Source organism: Vespa velutina, chromosome 16 (assembly GCF_912470025.1).
Source record: "Vespa velutina chromosome 16, iVesVel2.1, whole genome shotgun sequence".
In the NCBI taxonomy this organism is placed as follows: domain Eukaryota; kingdom Metazoa; phylum Arthropoda; class Insecta; order Hymenoptera; family Vespidae; genus Vespa; species Vespa velutina.
Genome location: NC_062203.1, coordinates 3,336,558 through 3,354,132, shown reverse-complemented (window position 1 = coordinate 3,354,132; position 17,575 = coordinate 3,336,558). Strand labels below are relative to the sequence as shown.

The window sequence follows — 17,575 nt, the reverse complement described above, 5'->3', positions numbered from 1 at the left end:
TTGCTCGAATATTCGATTAGATTACCTCGCGAACGCGTTTTTTTAGAGTCACCGTTTTCCGAACACTTGCGTGGGTGTCCGGGCGCGATTAAAAGTCCTATCATGGACTTCCGTTTAGTGTTGAAATTCGGGGTGCGCGAACGGCTTGCCTTGTAGTGCTGTACATGTAGTTAGCCGATGTAATGACGATCCACTTATTTGTAAGCGGGGGAAAATCCCTCGACCAAATAACATCGAAAGTCAAAATACCGGTTAACTTATGTCACTTTGGATTTCAACTTAGAGTCATCGTTATTCTAACACTCACGTGAGTGTTCGTGTGCGCGATTAAAAGTCCTACCGGGGACTTCGTTTTGTTTGCTCGAATATTCGATTAGTTTATTTAGAGTAGAGTCACCGTTTTCCGAACAGTTGCGTGGGTGTCCGGGCGCGATTAAAAGTCCTATCATGGACTTCCGTTTAGTGTTGAAATTCGAGGTGCGCGAACGGTGTCACCTAGTAGTGCAGTACATGTAGCTGATCAATATTATGACGATCATGTTATTTGTAAGCGGGGGAAAATCCCTCGATCAAATATCATCGAGAGTCATAATACCGGTTAACTCATGTCACTTCGGATTTCAACTTAGAGTCATCGTTATTCTAACACACACGTAAATGTTCGAGTGCGCGATTGAAAGTCCTACCGGGGACTTCGTTTTATTTCTTCGACATTTCGATTAGATTAATTTCGCGAATTTGGATAGAACAGTAGAATCTACGTAATCATAACACACGTGAGTGTCGCGAACGCGATTAATGCGCTTTTATTGTTCGAAATTCGGAAGCACGAATTCAGATGTGCATAATAATCCGTTATGCCCGACGCGAGTGTGTCGAACGGTAAAGCTCTCTGTAAGTGGGGTCCCTGTAGCTAAGGCTATATACCTCCTGTTAGCTAAGTCGCCCTAGATGTCCGAAGCGAAAGGCATAAAGGATCGGTATCGCGGAACGCGGATTTTAGAGTAAATTAGAATCACCGTTAGCCCGTGGGTCTCCACATGCAGCAACTTCCACGTAGTGAGATCTGGGTCGATAATACTTGCAAAGACTAATTGTAAATTTTTTAATACAAGTATTACCGAGCGAATGGCTGCATATTGTATTATTTCTCCAATATCTTTTCAAACTAATTCTAACAAACTGAACATTAACATATATCCATTTTATATCTTTAATAATACTTCGAAAGAAGAAATATAACAGAATTTATTTTACAATGATTTCTTACAGAACGACAAGGAAATTTATCTATCACAATTTTATGTCCGTTGTCATTTCTATTTATTCTTATTTACTCTCACTAATTATTCTTTATCCTTATCTCGGGTGGGACCCATGGGAGGGGCCCATGGGTGAGGGCCTCTGTGCGGGTTGCTGTTTCAGCATGGTGTGGAGTTGTTTCTCTTTTCTTCTTTTTCTGGGGCTCTCTTTTCTGTCATATTCTTCTTTTTTAATTAGGTCATTAATGTACTCTTATTAATTATGATTTATAATCTCGGGTGGGACCCATTGGAGGGGCCAATGGGTGAGGGCCTCTGTGCGGGCTTCTGTCTCAGGATCGTGTGGAGCTGCTTCTTTTTTCTTCTCTTTCTGGGCCTCTCTTTTCTTTTCCCGGCTCTCTTTTCTATCTCATATTTTTCTTTTTTAATTATGTTTTAATAATGTTTTTATTATGTTTTAATTGTTTTTAATTATGTTTTATTTATGTTTTATTTATATTTTATGTTTTAATTATGTTTTTAATTATGTTTTTAATATATTCTTATTAATTATGATTTATAGGTCTTAGGATCCATTGAATGTGCAGTTCGCTATTTCAGCATCGTGCAGAGTTGCCTTTTTTATTTCTTTCTCTAGCTTTCTTATTTATTTATGTATGTTTATTTTCTATTTTATTTATTGTTTATTATGTTTATTTTCTATTTATAATCTATGTATATATTATGTTTTATTTTATATATTTTTTTGCTTTCTCTTATTTTCCCTTTAGCTTCTTTTTTTTCAGGATAGATCATCGAGGGATAGATTCATCTGCGCCCGAATGGTACATCGCTGGATTCATCATCGTTTTCTACGCGCGAATACGGGAAGGATAGGAAGAACACCGGCGCGCGTGTCGGCGGGCACAGGCGTGGGTGTTCTCGGGCGCGATTATATTTCGTTTGATTGTTCGAATCGAAAACGCGAATTGTAGAGTAGAGTCACCGTTTTTCTAACACTCGCGTGGGTGTTCGGGCGCGATTAAAGGTCCTACCGTGGACTTCGTTTGATTTTTTGCTAATTTCGATGGGGGTACTTCGCGAATTTCGGCTTAACAGTAGAATCTACGTAATTATAACACACACGTGAGTGTCGCGACGCGATTAGTATTTCTAAGGAGTGCGCTTTGTTTGTTCGAAATTCGGAAAGCACGAATTCTGATGTGCTTAATAATCCGTTATGTCTGAAGCGGACGGTGCAAATGGTGGAGCTATCTGTAAGAGGTGTGCTGTAGCTAAGCTACGCATACCCTGTTAGTTAAGAAGCCAGTGCATTGAAGCGGAAAGGTATCGCGGATCGGTATCGCGAAACGCGGGTTTCAGAGTAGAGTCACCGTTAGCCCGTGGGTCTCCACATGCAGCAACCTCCACGTGGTGAGACCTGGGTCGGTAATACTTGCGATTTATCGAAATCTTATTTTAAATTATATAGCGCAAGTACTACTGGGCGAATGGCTGCATATTGCTTTTCTAAAATCTTTTCTGTCTAATTTTAATTGAAAATTAAAATATTTACATTCCTAATCATATTTCAGTAGATAAATTAATTATTAAAGATAAGCAGAAATAATATTATAGACCTCTAAAATAATTCCTTAGATAAACGCTCTGAAAGATTTTAATTTCTTCATTATTCTCATTGATTTTTAATTGTTTTCATATACGCATTGTTCTCCTTTCGCGCTTGTTATTCAAATTTTGCCCATACTTGTCGTTGAAGTTCTAAAGTTCGTAAAAAAAAGCCTTAAAGAGGAATTCTTTTTATCTATGTGAAGTCTTCCTCTATTATTTCAATGCTAATAATTTAATATATCTATATATACATATGTACATATGCAAGCTTGGATAATGAATCTTTAAAACCGAAAGATCATTATCAGCTTTAGCAATTAAATTTATTAAAATTAGCTCCAATTATTTGTTTTCCAATCATTGCTAGAATCGTTTTTCTATTCTATTTAAATATGATATATTCGATATAAATGTTGTTTGGGACTTCGATTTTATTGACGCATGTTACCATAGTATACTACAAAGAAAAACATTTCACCTGCCATCTAGATAGGTCAGTTTCGTTTGCACCAAATTTAAAAATTATATTATCACATATGGATTATTGATTCTAAAGGAAATAATCTAACATTAATTTTTCAAACAACGTACATCTTTGAATGAATATTTTATTCATCTTAAAGTAGATTCTAATTCACGAAATATACATCTTAATAATACGATATACATGTACCTTAATATAAGTAAATAATATTTTATATACATTTAGAGAAACTTTTTTTTATTATAAATTTAATTTTATTAAAAATGTTATAAAGTTACATATAGTTTAATTCGCACTAATATGCATGTAATTCTTTTAATTGAATTGTGCATCTTACTTATATAAAAATTATATAGCATACTACAACAGTCATAGATTCAAAATTGATTTTGATATTACAAATAGAGCTTTGAATTTCAATCGTCGATAGGATATACATATATGTATATACGGTTATCTACCTGCAGGGGTTCTTCTCACGTGTGCATGTAAATATTATCTGTCGATAGAAATTGTCTTTACATAGGCATTCTATTATTAAAACAATTCAATCAAACAAATCGTCGAACGTACATTACTATGAACAAATGTTTCGAATAAGATGTAATTAAATTCTAAATTTTATAAAAAACAGATATAATAATTAAAATTAAATATTACAATAATTACTGTTTAATCATGATTTAATATATTTCGTATCGCATCTTTCGCTTTCTGTACTCCCAGTCGAAATTGTCCAAATTCTGGTCTCATTCTCATTCCACGATAATAATATACCAGACTCATCTCAAAATCTCCAAGATAATATAAAGCTTCGGCTTTATAATAGACCGCACGAGCATTTATCGAATCTTTTAATTTACATTGCAATGCAGTTTCAGCATCCTGCAATGCATTTTGTGGATTGCCCAATAAAAGATAACATCTGCTTCGTGCTATCAATGCGTTAATATCATTAGGACTCAATTCCAATGCCTTGAAAAAAGAAATATAAAATATATATATATATATTTGTATAAATAATATTCTTTTTTTTTGAATCAACTATAATATATCTTAAATAAAAAATGTTTCACACAGAGAAAACAACGGTAATATTTTTTTTTTTTTGTAATTTCTGACGCATTAATTATTAAGAGATAAAGAAATAATTTAGTTCTATTTGAGAGTAAGGAAAATAAAAAGAATCTGACACATAAGATGTTAAATAATTTAAAATGATATTATTTCTGAATGTTATATGATTATTTGAGATTTTTCTTTGAACCTTATTTATAAAATTAAATGCGACATTGACATTGCCAAGTCGCATTTCTCGTTTTCCTAATTCTAAAATAGAACCCGGCTCTGCCACATCTGAAAGTAATGGGCTTTTAATACGGTCTAATCGCTTTTTTTGCTTTAAGGATTGTTTAATATCTTTGCTGCCCATATTAACGGCAGCGGCACGATCTTTATCCGTATAAACTTCTTCCTGACGTTGAGTAACATTGTTTCTCTGTTTTATTCGAGATTTATGCATTTGCACTTGAACTTGTATGAATGATGTATCAGTTTTTCGTATAAATCGTTTATTCGTTTTTTTTATTTTATTTGTATCACCACCATCAGCCGATTCTCGATTATCAACATCATCATTTTCTTCATTTTTTCCAAGGCAATGCCTCGTATGTATTTTCTTATTTACATTCTTAAATTCTTCGTTGGATTCCTTCGTATCAATATCATCGACGCCAATACTTACGAAACTTTGTAAAAGACTGTGTTCGTGTAACGTAGGATTTAATATATCGTTTACTTGTAATTCCACAGAATTAAATATTGATGTATTATACTCGTTATTTATCTCACTCATTTTCTTTTTTCTTTTTTCTTCTTCGTATTACTCGTTTACTTTACTTGTATCTTAGTAATAATATTTTTTTACACAATGTTTTCTTTTTTCTTTTTTCTTTTTTCCTTTAAAAGTTAAATACGCCACGTATACATAATAAATACGCGATATTTAATTTTCTATATTATAAATTAATTATTAAAATACAACAAACGAATTTATCTAGCCAAGAACCATTTTGTACAATTAACACGATACTCCATAATACACCTGTGGGTTAAAACCATTGGTACGTGTGATTATCGACACCTTTACAGGTGGCTTGTTGCCTTAGAAACAGTCAACAACACGTCATATTCCACACGTCCCTATATGTGACGTGTAACTAAGTATATACATACATATATGAATTTTCCTTAAATAGCCTTGCACCTTCTATTCCAAAATCAGTAGCTATTGGACACCCTTCTGGGTTACGTTTAAGTGATACTGTTACTCACGAAAGGGTAAATATATATTCTATATAATTGATGTTTAATGATCATTCATTAATTGAGAAAATTGTTGTATTTTATGTCCTTTTAATCATTTTTAATATATTTTTGTTAAATCTTTAAATATATTTATTTATCTTATCTTATTTTTTTCCTTTCTCACATAGATACGTCAAATTTATAATATTATTTGTAATTAATTTATTTCTTATTATTTCATTGTAATTTAATTTATCGACGATTAATCTGTTCGTGACACATTTTGTATCATTAATATAAATTCAAACATTTTATTTTTTTTTAGTTTCTCTTTTTTTCCTTCCTTCTTCTTCTTCTTCTTCTTCTTTTCTTTTCTTTTCTTTTCTTTTCTTTTTTTTTTTTTTGTACAATTCTATTTGTTTTCTTTTTCTTCATTTTCTCATTATCAATTGTCACTGTCATTTTATTTTTATTATTCTTCCTTACTCCCGAGATTAAAACGCTTATGATATTACGCTTATTATTTATCTACAATTGTATTTATTTACCTGATTATATAAAAGCATAGCTTCATTGTAATTTTCACTTTTTACATGAACCGCAGCCTCGTCTACTCTTATCTTAGCCTCTATAATATTTGTTGAACGTTTCACCTTTGTCGGCATCCTTCAAATCGATTCTTTATAATCATGTGATGTACATGATGCACATGATCCACACTTGTTGATATAGAACATAGAATGGATTGTTTTAAATAATATTATCCCTTAAATAAAATATATCGTAATTACGAACATTTATTTCGACTTAATTCTATACTTACTTTTTATAATATAAATTATAATATATTAATTAATTATTGTTTTTCGATATTGATTTTTTAATTTAAAAATAACGCACATATATATATATATATATATATATGTATATATAATAATGGTCAAATTTCATATCATATTTGTGTATAAAATTAATTTTATAAATATTAAATCATACAATGGCTGACCATGCCAATTACAAGGAGTATCGAATAAACTTACAATAATAACAGTGTCCATTCAATATTAATTCGATGTACATCGATTAAGAATTCTTGTATATACTTGTTATAATATCTTTTTTTTTTTATAAATAAACAAATTATCACTTAATAAAGATAACGTTTAAAAAAGCTTAATTATTTTCAATTATGATATCAATGCTTTGATTACTGACGCATAAGTATTCTGGCTATACTTTACGTAACTTCCCTACCGCTAGGATTAAAAAAATAATCAATAAAGAAATGCTAGAAGGAATGAGCGAATCGGCACATTGAATTTTATCCAATCATACTTGTAAACAATATTGTCAACACGAAGCTAACTTCACTTTGGTATTATTTAAATCCCCAAGTAATAATGTATATACATAAGTATACACGTATACATGCATTATCAACTCTCATCAATATTATATATTGAAATATTAACGTTAGTTTAACAAAACGTTTAATTTGTTTTCTTTTTCTTTTTTTTTTTTTTTATGAATAATTATAATATCTCGAAGATAAAAAAGAAACAGAAAGATTTTACTTTTCTTCATAATTACTATTTCTTTTATTTCTCTCGCATAAATCATCACGTATATATGTATATAGAATTATATGAAATTATTTATTATTTCTTGTTATTTTTATGATCTTACACTTACAAAGAGTTATGCAAATCGATATAGAAAATTATGTTTAAGGTAAGTATCGAAAAATATATTGTAATTTCTTTGATAAAATATTTAAATTTATTTTTCTTCGCCTTCTAGCTTTTCGATAGCAGAATAAATAAGGATAAATAGGAGTAATTTTTATTAATATATATATATATATGTATCGTTATCGATTGTAAATTGACCACATAACCTATTAAACAAATATTATATATTGATATAATATTTTGTAAAGTTTAAAACTTTTAAATTAGTTTTTCCAAGAAAATATTTGATAACTAAGTAATATATAACATATAAGTATGTAGTACGTAGAAAAGGATTCAAATGTACCAATCAGGAACGTTGATAAGTAAAGAAATGTTTGCCGATTGGTGATCTTTCAGTAAGTGCGCGAAATTTCAAATTCAATTACGAAATGACTCGTTTAGAGAGCAATTATTATAAATATCATTACAAACTTATATTATGATTAATGAATGTAAAATAAAATTCAAATAATTTTAATCATTTTAAATTTCCTCCGCAATGGAGAAAACAATATGGCGGAATTATAATTGGTACTACGATGGCATATGCTGGCTTTATCTTTGGAGACGTGATCTTACGTGTCACGAATTAATGTTTTATTAACATAAAAAGAAGGTAATTATAATAATACAAAAGAATAATATAACAGACATTACAATTTTTTTTTTTCTCTTACACGTCCTGGATGTTATTTGCAGGATGTGAACACTAAAACTATTTATCAACTAACCTGTCAATCCTGCGCCGTATCGGTGCGACAGGTATAGTTCGTCAGCTTTTGTGATGAGAATTGTCGATGAGTTTTGTAGAATTGGCCTAGTCATTATAATTAATAACGAATGTTTTAAGATAATGTTAAATACGATATGATTTGACTGTCATTATTTTAACACAATAATTTCCACCTGTCGATGAAAAGGTTAGTGTGTCATATATTTATATCTTTGCCCATCTCTTTAAATGGAGAAACATAATTCGATGTCATTTCGATTATAAACAGAATTGAATAGATTGAATGATATTTAATAATATTAAAATAATAATAATAATAATAAATATAATATTTTATGATATATAAAAATTAATATTTTTCTAAATTCTTTTAGTTTCTAACAAATTAATGAATAAAATTTGTGTGTATGTATGAACATATGGTTACACACGTGATATACGTAATGTGTACACAAACACACACATACAAATATCAATAAAATTAATATAACAATTAGTTGAAGCGCTATTCCAATTATAGAAACTTAAAAAATTTTATTTAAAATGGAGATTGGTATTGTTAAGATCGCAGAGGATAAAGATTTCGAGAAATTAAAACAGCTCTATGATAATAATAATGATTGGAAATTAGATTATAATAAGCCTGATTTGTCCGTTTGGACAAAGACTGTTCCTGGTATTAGTTTTAAAATGGTAAAGGTAAGTTATTTAATTAAATTATTTTATAAAAATTAAAGTTACATAGAATATTATATTGCGAATTATTATATTGTAGATTAGAACAAGATTTTCTGATGTTATGCCAGAAACCTTATATGATGTTTTACATGATCCTGACTATAGAAAAGTCTGGGATACTCATATGATTGAATCAAAAGATATAGGATTTTTTAATCCAAATAATGACATAGGATATTATTCCAGTTAGTATTATTTGATTTTAGATTATAATTTATAGTTTATATTAACAATTCTATTAGATATGAATGATTCGAATCTTTAGTGTCCTGTGCGTCTCCATTGAAAAATAGAGATTTTATATTACAACGTTCGTGGCTTGATACTGGAGGAGAACAACTTATTATAAATCATTCTGTTTATCATAAAGATTATCCACCTAGGAAACATTTTATTAGAGCAACATCATATTTAACAGGTAGAATTTTTATAAAGAAATAATTAAAATTCGTCACTTATCGTATCGTCACGTATAATTAAATAAAATATTCAAGGTTATATCGTAAGGCCTTCACGAAATGGAGATGGTTCAGAATTGGGTTATGTATCTCATACAGATCCTCACGGTAAAATACCTGTATGGTTAATGAATAAAGTTACCCAAATATTTGCTCCAAAGGTAAAATATTTCTCATCTTAATAAATCATTCAAATATAAAGAATTTATTAAAATTAAAACAGATGGTGAAAAAGTTACATAAAGCTGCTTTGGGATATCTAGATTGGAAAGTCCAAAATAATCCTAATTATAAACCATGGCACTTTCCAGAGCAAATAACAGCACCACGAATACGAATAGAGGATGTAAGTTTATAAATTAAAACATATTTGTAGAATAAGATATCTTTGTTTTCTTTTTATTAATAGATGGATATATACGATTAAAATTAGAATCTAGCTAATATTCGATTTATCATTATAGTGCGTTAAATCTACAGAAGAAAAAAATTCCAAAGCTAATTATGTCGATGAGTCTGAATTAAAAGAGATACCTCATAAACAATCTACAATAATGGACAATGATTAATATCTCGTAGTATTGATGTAGATCTTTGCATAGATAAGAGTAGAACTATATAGTACAGTCTGTTAGGTACACACTTGCAAAGTGCAAATCATGTGTACGTTTTTGAGAGGACAAAAGTTTATGATGTAACTACTGAAGTTTTACACTCCGCATTGCGCCTTGTTGGCTACTATTTTTAAATGATGATGTTATAAAGGACAAATTTTATCATGGCCTGCTTTACATTAAGTGCTAATTTAAGCTTTTTATAAATGAATCCTACGTATTGTTATAATATAAAATATAGTTCTATCTATTTCCAAAGAGAATTTAAAGAAATGCACAATATAGGGAATATATAATTATCACTTTGATCTCTTTACTACGTACATTTTCTGAATATTTCAGAATTCTTATATATTGCATTTATATTAAACTATTATACATGTACTTTAACTAATGAAACCACCTATCTCATATATTGTGTGTTTCTCATTATTTATTATTAATATCCTCTTAATAACTGAACAAGTAAAGATGGTTTGTGCCAGCTATATATAATAAAGCGTTATATTTTAGAGTAATATACTGTGATTATAGTGCAAATAATCTTATTATGTTTCTTGTTGAAACAGAAATCAAAAAATAGCGGCAACAATTTTACAACAATTTTCTTCCTCATGGCAAACATTCCGCCAATAGTGTTCATAATTATTCTATTAATTTAAATAGCTTTATATAGAATATTATTATTATCTAAAACGAAGCTTTTACATATTTATTCTGAATCCTAATTTAAATAATCTTAAAAAAATCTTATAATATGTGTGTGAGTAAAGGAAAAAAGATAAATGTAGTAATTTGTTAAAAATATTTATAGTCTGATAATATTATAGTCTGATAATAATGTGCTTCATATTGGCAAAAAAAGTGTTATGATAAAGATTTCAATTTAAAGAAGACTTATTCACAGATTGTATTATCGTCTATTAATGATAAAGTTTTTTACAATATTTAAATATTATTATATATACACGAGTTTAAATACTGTATCTGAAAAAGTAAAGTGAATTTTTTAAGATTTATTATCAACATAATTTATTCATTTTATCAATTTCCATACTTCTTTACAAAAGAATGGTTTCTAAAATCAAACTTAAGCGACCTAAATATATATATATAGACATATATATATATATACATATATGTCTATTATACTACATATATATATATACTTTGATAATGAATCTGTATTCAACTATTAAACATATAATATTATATTAAATGTTATTTTTTTCTTGTAAAATAGTTGTTTCTTATTCAGGTTATATTAACATATATATATATATATATAATATAAATCATTGTAGTATCATATATAGTCTGTACAAAAGTTAAAGAAATAGAGGTTTTCCACAAAATTCTTCATAATTTATAATATAATTCCTATATCCTAAGATCAAAAACATAATGAAACTATGAGCACAAAGAACAGAAAAGAAAATGAAAAAAAAAAAAAAAAAAAAAAAAAAAGAAACACGGCGAGAACATAGAAATTTGATATATTTTTATATTTGTATACTTTATTTCCATTAATGAATTTGTTTATGTATACATTTCTATGCACTTGTATATATGCATGCATTTCTATGCATTTATATATATGTATGCATATTTATTTCTATAAAAAAAAAAAATAAATAAATAAATAAATTATAAGAATTAATTTATTATTACCATTAATTTTACATTGTAAATAAAATCCTTTTTTCATTTATGGCGGGAAAAAGTTCTTAGAAATTTAAAAAAATTCATTATATGATACGCCATCTAGAGACACGCGCTTTAATTACTTTGATTGAAAAGCGCGCTCTTCGTAAAATTAAACTAGTAAAGTATGAAATTGATAAAAGTGTAAAATGTAAATTGTTAAAATAAAAAGAAAGATATAATAAATCCCATAATATCTCCTTCTTGTAATCAAATAATTCTTATTTGAATACAATTTTTGTTCTGAATAATGTTCCGTTTTGTTCCATTTCATTTCGGTTCGTTTCGTTTCGATGAAATAAAATTTATAACAATTTGTTCCATACACGTGATATACTTTTTATCAACGAATAGAATTATTCGAGATAATTGTAATAATAATGATACTTTTGTAAAAGATTTTTTAAATGTCCTCGGAGAAGTTACAAAGTATATTGTTAATTATAAAAAAAAAATTTAGAAGCAATAAAAGTGAAACAATAGGATAATATTCTCTTTATACTTATTTTATTTAAGGCACTTAATTGATACTTCATATTTACATATTTTTATAGAGCTGTTATAATTGACATGTACATACCTATTTACATTCATACATACACAAATGCCCCCATTATAAATCGGCTAACATTACATTCATTATTTCGCGAAGTAGAATTTCATATTATATATAAAAATAAATGAATTGTTTTGTTTGTGGTTCTTTTTTCTTTATTTTTTTTTTTTGTTTTTTCTTTTTCTTTTTCCTCCCACCTTTATCTTTTCTTTTCTTTTCAAAAACGAATAGCAAAACCTTGATATTGCGGTCTCGTGACGTTCTCCCACATCGTAAATTCGCAATGATGAATCTTACTTCCGGGACTTCCTACCGTTGATAGCCATTGTGACCTGTATGAATAAAACGTGAATAACGAAACAGTAATAACAACGATTATGATAAATAACAATAATGATAGACAATTAAAAAAGTTAAAGAAAAAGAAAAAAAAAACAAAAAAAGATAAACAAGTTATATATCTAATCTGTATTAAAATAATATTTCATTTGATATAATGGACTATCAACGATTTATATTGAAGCGGAAGGAAATTATTTCAAATCACAATCGAGTTACGACTAAAGTCTATCATCAGTTAAATAGAACGTTGTACAGACATTTGCCGCGACGCCAATTGGCCGTTGAAATGAACTCTCGTCATCGAGCACGTGTCTCTGGTACAAGTAGTCTATACGTGTTATAACACCTTCAAGGGCCTCAAAATTATTCTTAGCTATCAAATTAGATCCAGTTTCGATTTGTACAGACGTTTTAGCGCATCACATGTACATTGATGTAAACGAGGTAAAATAAATGTCGCAAATATAAATACTTATTAAAAATAACTACACGAAGTATATGATATATAATAATATATATAGAGATTTAATTGTACCTCGGTTGAAATTAAAATAGTAATTAAAAAAAAGAAAAAGAAGAAAAAAAAGAAAGAAGAAGAAGAAAAAAAATCCGTGAAAAAAAAGGCCGTGAATAGATACGTGAAAGTAAAATAAGTGTAAATGTAATTGACAATGGTCATCGCTTATTTTGACGATTACGAAGAAGAAGATTACCAGGCACTACTGGTCTAAGCTATTACTTCATTAAATCATCATTAAATTCAGTCTTTGACCTAATGCTCGTTATTCGCTAATTCACAACTAAGGTCATAGGTTGTTAGATTCGTATTCTGTCTCATTGCATTTAAGAATCCACGTGCAAAAGAAGAGAAGAGAGAAAAAAGAAAAGAAAAAAAAAATCCGTCAATTGAAAAACGACAAAATCGTTGCAATTTTTGACGAATAAAAATCATCAATTTCGCGATCGAACGTTCATATCATTTAATATTTTATTATTTTAATAATACTAATGTTTATTATCAATATAAAAAATATATTCTTTCAATATGTCGTATTTATTATTAATCGTGCGTCGTTTATTAGAAATTGAATTATCAAAAAAAAAAAGAAAAAAAAAATTAAAAAGAAAAAAAACAAGATAGATGTGCGACGACGAAAAAAAAAAGAGAGAGAGAGAAAAGAAAGGATCATCGAATGATTGTATTTCAAGAGCAGTAATGACCTTGAAGGATTACCTTCGTTAAATCAAAATGACACTGTACGTTCTATACTGACATACATAGCTGAAGACGAATGACAGAGCATCGAGTCGACCGATCCATGGTATGGGGTAACAAGCTCCTACAGCTATTATAGAACGCGTGCCTTTGGCAGCAAGATCTGATCCAGATAATTAATTGATGCCACGGGCGATGACGTACGCACTTCCGATTAAAATGGACCTTCTAGTAATCAATTTTTGCAAATTTTTCAAACTATTTCATTACCTCGATCACGTCAATGACGTGTTTCTTTTTCGTGATTTCCTTTAAATCTCATGGAAAATACGTATTTAGAAAAGAAATCACGAAGTATACGACACTAAGATTTTAATGTGAACTTGAAAATATATTATGAGATACGATAATAATAATAGATTATAAGATATCGCAAGTAAACGAAGCAAAGAGACAAAAGTGTTTCTTTGTTTTCTTTTTTTTTTTCTCCTTTTTGTTTTTATTTTCTTTCTTTCTTTTCTTTTTTTTTTTTTTACAATTTTCTCGAGAAATCGATATAAATTTTTTTATACCTATACGATTTAATCGTTATTCACCTTAGGCACACATACTTTTTCTAAAATCTTATCATTAAGATTGAATGATGTTAACTTACATCTGATCGATGAGCGCACGAGGTCCTTGCATCTTTCCAAGTATCGTCCCTGTTTTACTGTTTTTAACCCAACCGCATATTCCAAGCTGCAGACATAGATCCCTGACGTATTTGGGAAAATATACGCCTGCAATCGAATCGATATTTTTTATATGTTATTATTCATAAGAACTAATATCGTGGAAGGATGATACTATATTCTTAATTAATTCGTAACTTTAAATCGAATTAATGAAACTAATGAAAAATAAAAAGATATATTTTTACGTTGTTGCAAATAAATATCCAATTCTTTCATCTTCTCTTATCATTAATGCTACAAGGAAGATAAAGACCTGGTTAACGCGATACACGGCAAAGTATCGTTCTGTCCGCTTAGTCACGAGACAAGTGGCCATATCCGACCATTAATTTATGCTCTAACGTTATCTCGTCTCTTAGGTCGTTGAATTCGTCTCGATCTTCTTTATTAAGGATGACGAAAGAAGAAAAGAAAGAAAAAAGAAAAAGAAAAACAGTCGAAAGATAATAGAAATCCCTTACGTCTTCTTAAATTGAATCGTTTTCAATCGTAATACCTAATTTCTAAACATAAACGCAAAGACCAGCCATCGAGGGATCGACACTATTCTTTTAATTCTTTTGAAATTGAGATCGATGGAATTCGATGATCGACAATTTCAGAACAACTCGATATATTTTATGGAAAATTGATCTATCGAATTGTTATCATTGTTATCTCATAAAAAGACAGATATCTATATTGAAATGTATTTATATGTTACATACGATCGTAAATGTTTCGTAAATGATAAATAAATTTTTTATATATCATTTCATCGATCTGAAAAATATTTAATTATAATATTCCATTGATATTCTAATGAAAATCAATATTGATCATTAAATTATTTAATGAAATGAAGTATACGGATTTATTATTTGTTTTTTATTCGCCAAAAATAAGAAAATCGGAGCAAGAAAAAAAAAGAAAAGAAAAAAAAAAAAAAGAAAAGAAACAGAACTTTTATCGTTGCATATAATATTAAATCGTAAAAATCGTTAATAGTTTAAAAAATCATTTCAATCAAAAGAAATACGCGAACGAACGAAATAGATTATCTTTATATAATTTACAATTCTTACCTTGAACTTTACCAAATACTTCAAATTCAACGGAAACCAATGGTTCGTTGCGAAGGGGATCGTCCGATGGCATTTTGCTTTATAATAATACGTATTATATATATATATATATATCCGATGTATAAAGTTTCTTAAGAAACTTTTATATTCGTAACTCGGCACTCTTTTCTCTTGATATCGCGAGAAATTTCGTTCGTTTTAATCTTTCTCGTTTCGTTAAAGATTCTACGCGTTCTATTTCTTATCTATTTAAACATACGATTCAATTAAAATAAAATCGCCCCCGCAATTACAACTTCCGCGTAGTTCTTTTCTTACGTTAGCTTATCTTTCGTTCGCGAACGCACTCCTTCACCTTTTACAACCACGAGGCGACTCTTTAACTTTAACCGATTCTCGTTGCACGTCGCCGCTGAGACTCCTCAAATAGATTTCCCCACTCTTCGCAAATTGCATCGAGAATCGATCGATAAATAGTCGTCCCTCGATCAGACCGATCTAACACTATACACCGATACGTCTTTCTATTGATTTTCTTTTTTTCTTCTTATTTTTCTTTTCTCTTTTTTTCTTTTTTCTTTTTTTTTTCTTTCTTTTTTTTTTTTATGTCTTTCCTTTTTCTTTTCGCGTGCTCGAACACCTATCCACCCTTAATACCTACCAACCCCTCTCCCACCCCACCAACACTACCACCATTAACATCACCATCATTATTACCCTAAGTCATTTCACGAAGATCCACTTATGAACACATTGTAATTTATACAAAATGACTTATCGAGGTAGACAACCTCGTTAATATGTAAGATTGACTGATTAATCTTAAGCTATATACCGAGTGTGTCATTTAAAACTGATGTTGCTAATATCTCGATTATTTTCAATGATAGAAATTGATTTCTCATGATGTATTATAATTCCTTCGAAGGGAGAATTGAATATTTTTACATGTAAGTTATGTCTTTCGAAATATAAAGATCAAGGAATATTTCGTCGGAAATTGATTTAATTTGTTAATAGTAGATCAAAGGAAATTTTGTGAAAAAGAACATCTTTCATTGATCATCTGATTATTTTGGAAAATATGATACTCACGTGAAATTTTTTATTCCTACTGTATATCATCATCACTTCAAATCCAACATATATATTTTTTCAGAATAATTTATGTATTTATTTATTTATTTATTTAGTTTTTATTTATCATTAAAAATAAACGAGATATTCAGGTTTCCTGCTTTACGCTTATACCCGGTATATGTATATGGTACATTATTATTAGAGTCTTGATATCGATGCGTATTGTATATTCAAAACGTTTATATATATATATATAAATATATCTGTTCAAAGAGAATTTCTATAATTGGCTTCTTGCAGAAAGCTCTTTGTAGGAGATACGTTTGTTATACGATAATAAGAAAGACTTGTAATATTGATAAACATTATTATTTCACTTTATAACAAATATGTATATCCATTGAAAAAATTATAACGCAAAATTTACTCGACAAAGTTGAGAAAAATAATTAATGAAAAATAATTAATGAAACACTGATCGACTTCATTTAAATATCTTACTTCTTTTGCCTAAACTAGATTCAATGATTATGGTTGATAGTAATTAGATTATTTCTATCTAATTGTAAATATTTTTTTATTATTATTATTTCTCCTTGTCTTTTATAGAATTTTTCTTTTTTTTTTTTTTTCTTTTCTTCTTTTCCTTTATTACCATTATATATAGATAGCTCTCATTGTAATTATTCAAAGCTTAATAAACTTGTTCCAAATAATATATAGGTATCAAAAAGATAAAGAACAAGAGAGAGAGAGAGAGAGAGAAGAAAAAAAAAATATATATGTCTTATTAAACATAGAAATATGAGTTTTCAATTTAGGGTTGAGAGATTAGGAAGGAATTCGTAAATTCATAAAGGGAAGAATTATCAGTGATAATAAAGGATAGTAAATAATGATAGAATATTGAAGACAATCAATATGTCTTTCTCAAGT

General features: G+C 28.6%; 3 protein-coding genes across 6 annotated transcripts; 1 reads left to right on the top strand and 2 right to left on the bottom strand.

Moving 5' to 3' along the window:
- Window positions 1-2,677: 2,677 nt before the first annotated feature.
- Window positions 2,678-6,336, bottom strand: LOC124954785 (dnaJ protein P58IPK homolog B). 2 transcript variants are annotated; one of them, XM_047508234.1, is made up of 3 exons: window positions 4,625-6,336; window positions 4,027-4,332; window positions 2,678-3,856 (listed from the first exon to the last, which is right to left on the bottom strand). In XM_047508234.1, exons 1-2 carry the CDS (start codon window positions 5,210-5,212, stop codon window positions 4,030-4,032), a joined length of 891 nt encoding a protein of 296 aa, XP_047364190.1. In that variant the 5' UTR covers window positions 5,213-6,336; the 3' UTR covers window positions 2,678-3,856; window positions 4,027-4,029. The 2 variants fall into 2 exon arrangements, with proteins under 2 accessions (XP_047364190.1, XP_047364189.1); XM_047508233.1 differs by having other exon boundaries at window positions 2,680-4,332; window positions 4,625-6,333.
- Window positions 6,337-7,605: 1,269 nt separating this feature from the next.
- Window positions 7,606-10,198, top strand: LOC124954786 (START domain-containing protein 10-like). 2 transcript variants are annotated; one of them, XM_047508237.1, is made up of 8 exons: window positions 7,606-8,013; window positions 8,097-8,317; window positions 8,505-8,823; window positions 8,906-9,053; window positions 9,134-9,286; window positions 9,363-9,487; window positions 9,550-9,672; window positions 9,791-10,198. In XM_047508237.1, exons 3-8 carry the CDS (start codon window positions 8,674-8,676, stop codon window positions 9,893-9,895), a joined length of 804 nt encoding a protein of 267 aa, XP_047364193.1. In that variant the 5' UTR covers window positions 7,606-8,013; window positions 8,097-8,317; window positions 8,505-8,673; the 3' UTR covers window positions 9,896-10,198. The 2 variants fall into 2 exon arrangements, with proteins under 2 accessions (XP_047364193.1, XP_047364191.1); XM_047508235.1 differs by having other exon boundaries at window positions 7,613-8,013; window positions 8,505-8,829.
- A 1,939-nt stretch (window positions 10,199-12,137) lies between these two features.
- On the bottom strand, window positions 12,138-16,227 carry LOC124954747 (acylphosphatase-2). 2 transcript variants are annotated; one of them, XM_047508116.1, is made up of 3 exons: window positions 15,560-16,227; window positions 14,414-14,540; window positions 12,138-12,532 (listed from the first exon to the last, which is right to left on the bottom strand). In XM_047508116.1, exons 1-3 carry the CDS (start codon window positions 15,630-15,632, stop codon window positions 12,418-12,420), a joined length of 315 nt encoding a protein of 104 aa, XP_047364072.1. In that variant the 5' UTR covers window positions 15,633-16,227; the 3' UTR covers window positions 12,138-12,417. The 2 variants fall into 2 exon arrangements, with proteins under 2 accessions (XP_047364072.1, XP_047364073.1); XM_047508117.1 differs by lacking the exon at window positions 15,560-16,227 and adding an exon at window positions 14,681-15,134.
- Window positions 16,228-17,575: the final 1,348 nt, after the last annotated feature.

What these genes read in the sequence shown, in the direction of transcription:
- LOC124954785 (XM_047508234.1), bottom strand. Translation starts at nt 5,212, where the DNA reads ATGAGTGAGATAAATAACGAGTATAATACATCAATATTTAATTCTGTG. An exon ending in CATTTAATTTTATAAATAAG is followed by an intron (nt 4,333 to 4,624) that starts GTTCAAAGAAAA and finishes TCTTTTTTCAAG; the next exon opens with GCATTGGAATTGAGTCCTAA.
- LOC124954786 (XM_047508235.1), top strand. Translation starts at nt 8,674, where the DNA reads ATGGAGATTGGTATTGTTAAGATCGCAGAGGATAAAGATTTCGAGAAA. An exon ending in TTAGTTTTAAAATGGTAAAG is followed by an intron (nt 8,830 to 8,905) that starts GTAAGTTATTTA and finishes ATTATATTGTAG; the next exon opens with ATTAGAACAAGATTTTCTGA. An exon ending in AGCAACATCATATTTAACAG is followed by an intron (nt 9,287 to 9,362) that starts GTAGAATTTTTA and finishes AAAATATTCAAG; the next exon opens with GTTATATCGTAAGGCCTTCA.
- LOC124954747 (XM_047508116.1), bottom strand. Translation starts at nt 15,632, where the DNA reads ATGCCATCGGACGATCCCCTTCGCAACGAACCATTGGTTTCCGTTGAA. An exon ending in AGTATTTGGTAAAGTTCAAG is followed by an intron (nt 14,541 to 15,559) that starts GTAAGAATTGTA and finishes ATTCGATTGCAG; the next exon opens with GCGTATATTTTCCCAAATAC. An exon ending in CGTGCGCTCATCGATCAGAT is followed by an intron (nt 12,533 to 14,413) that starts GTAAGTTAACAT and finishes TTATTCATACAG; the next exon opens with GTCACAATGGCTATCAACGG.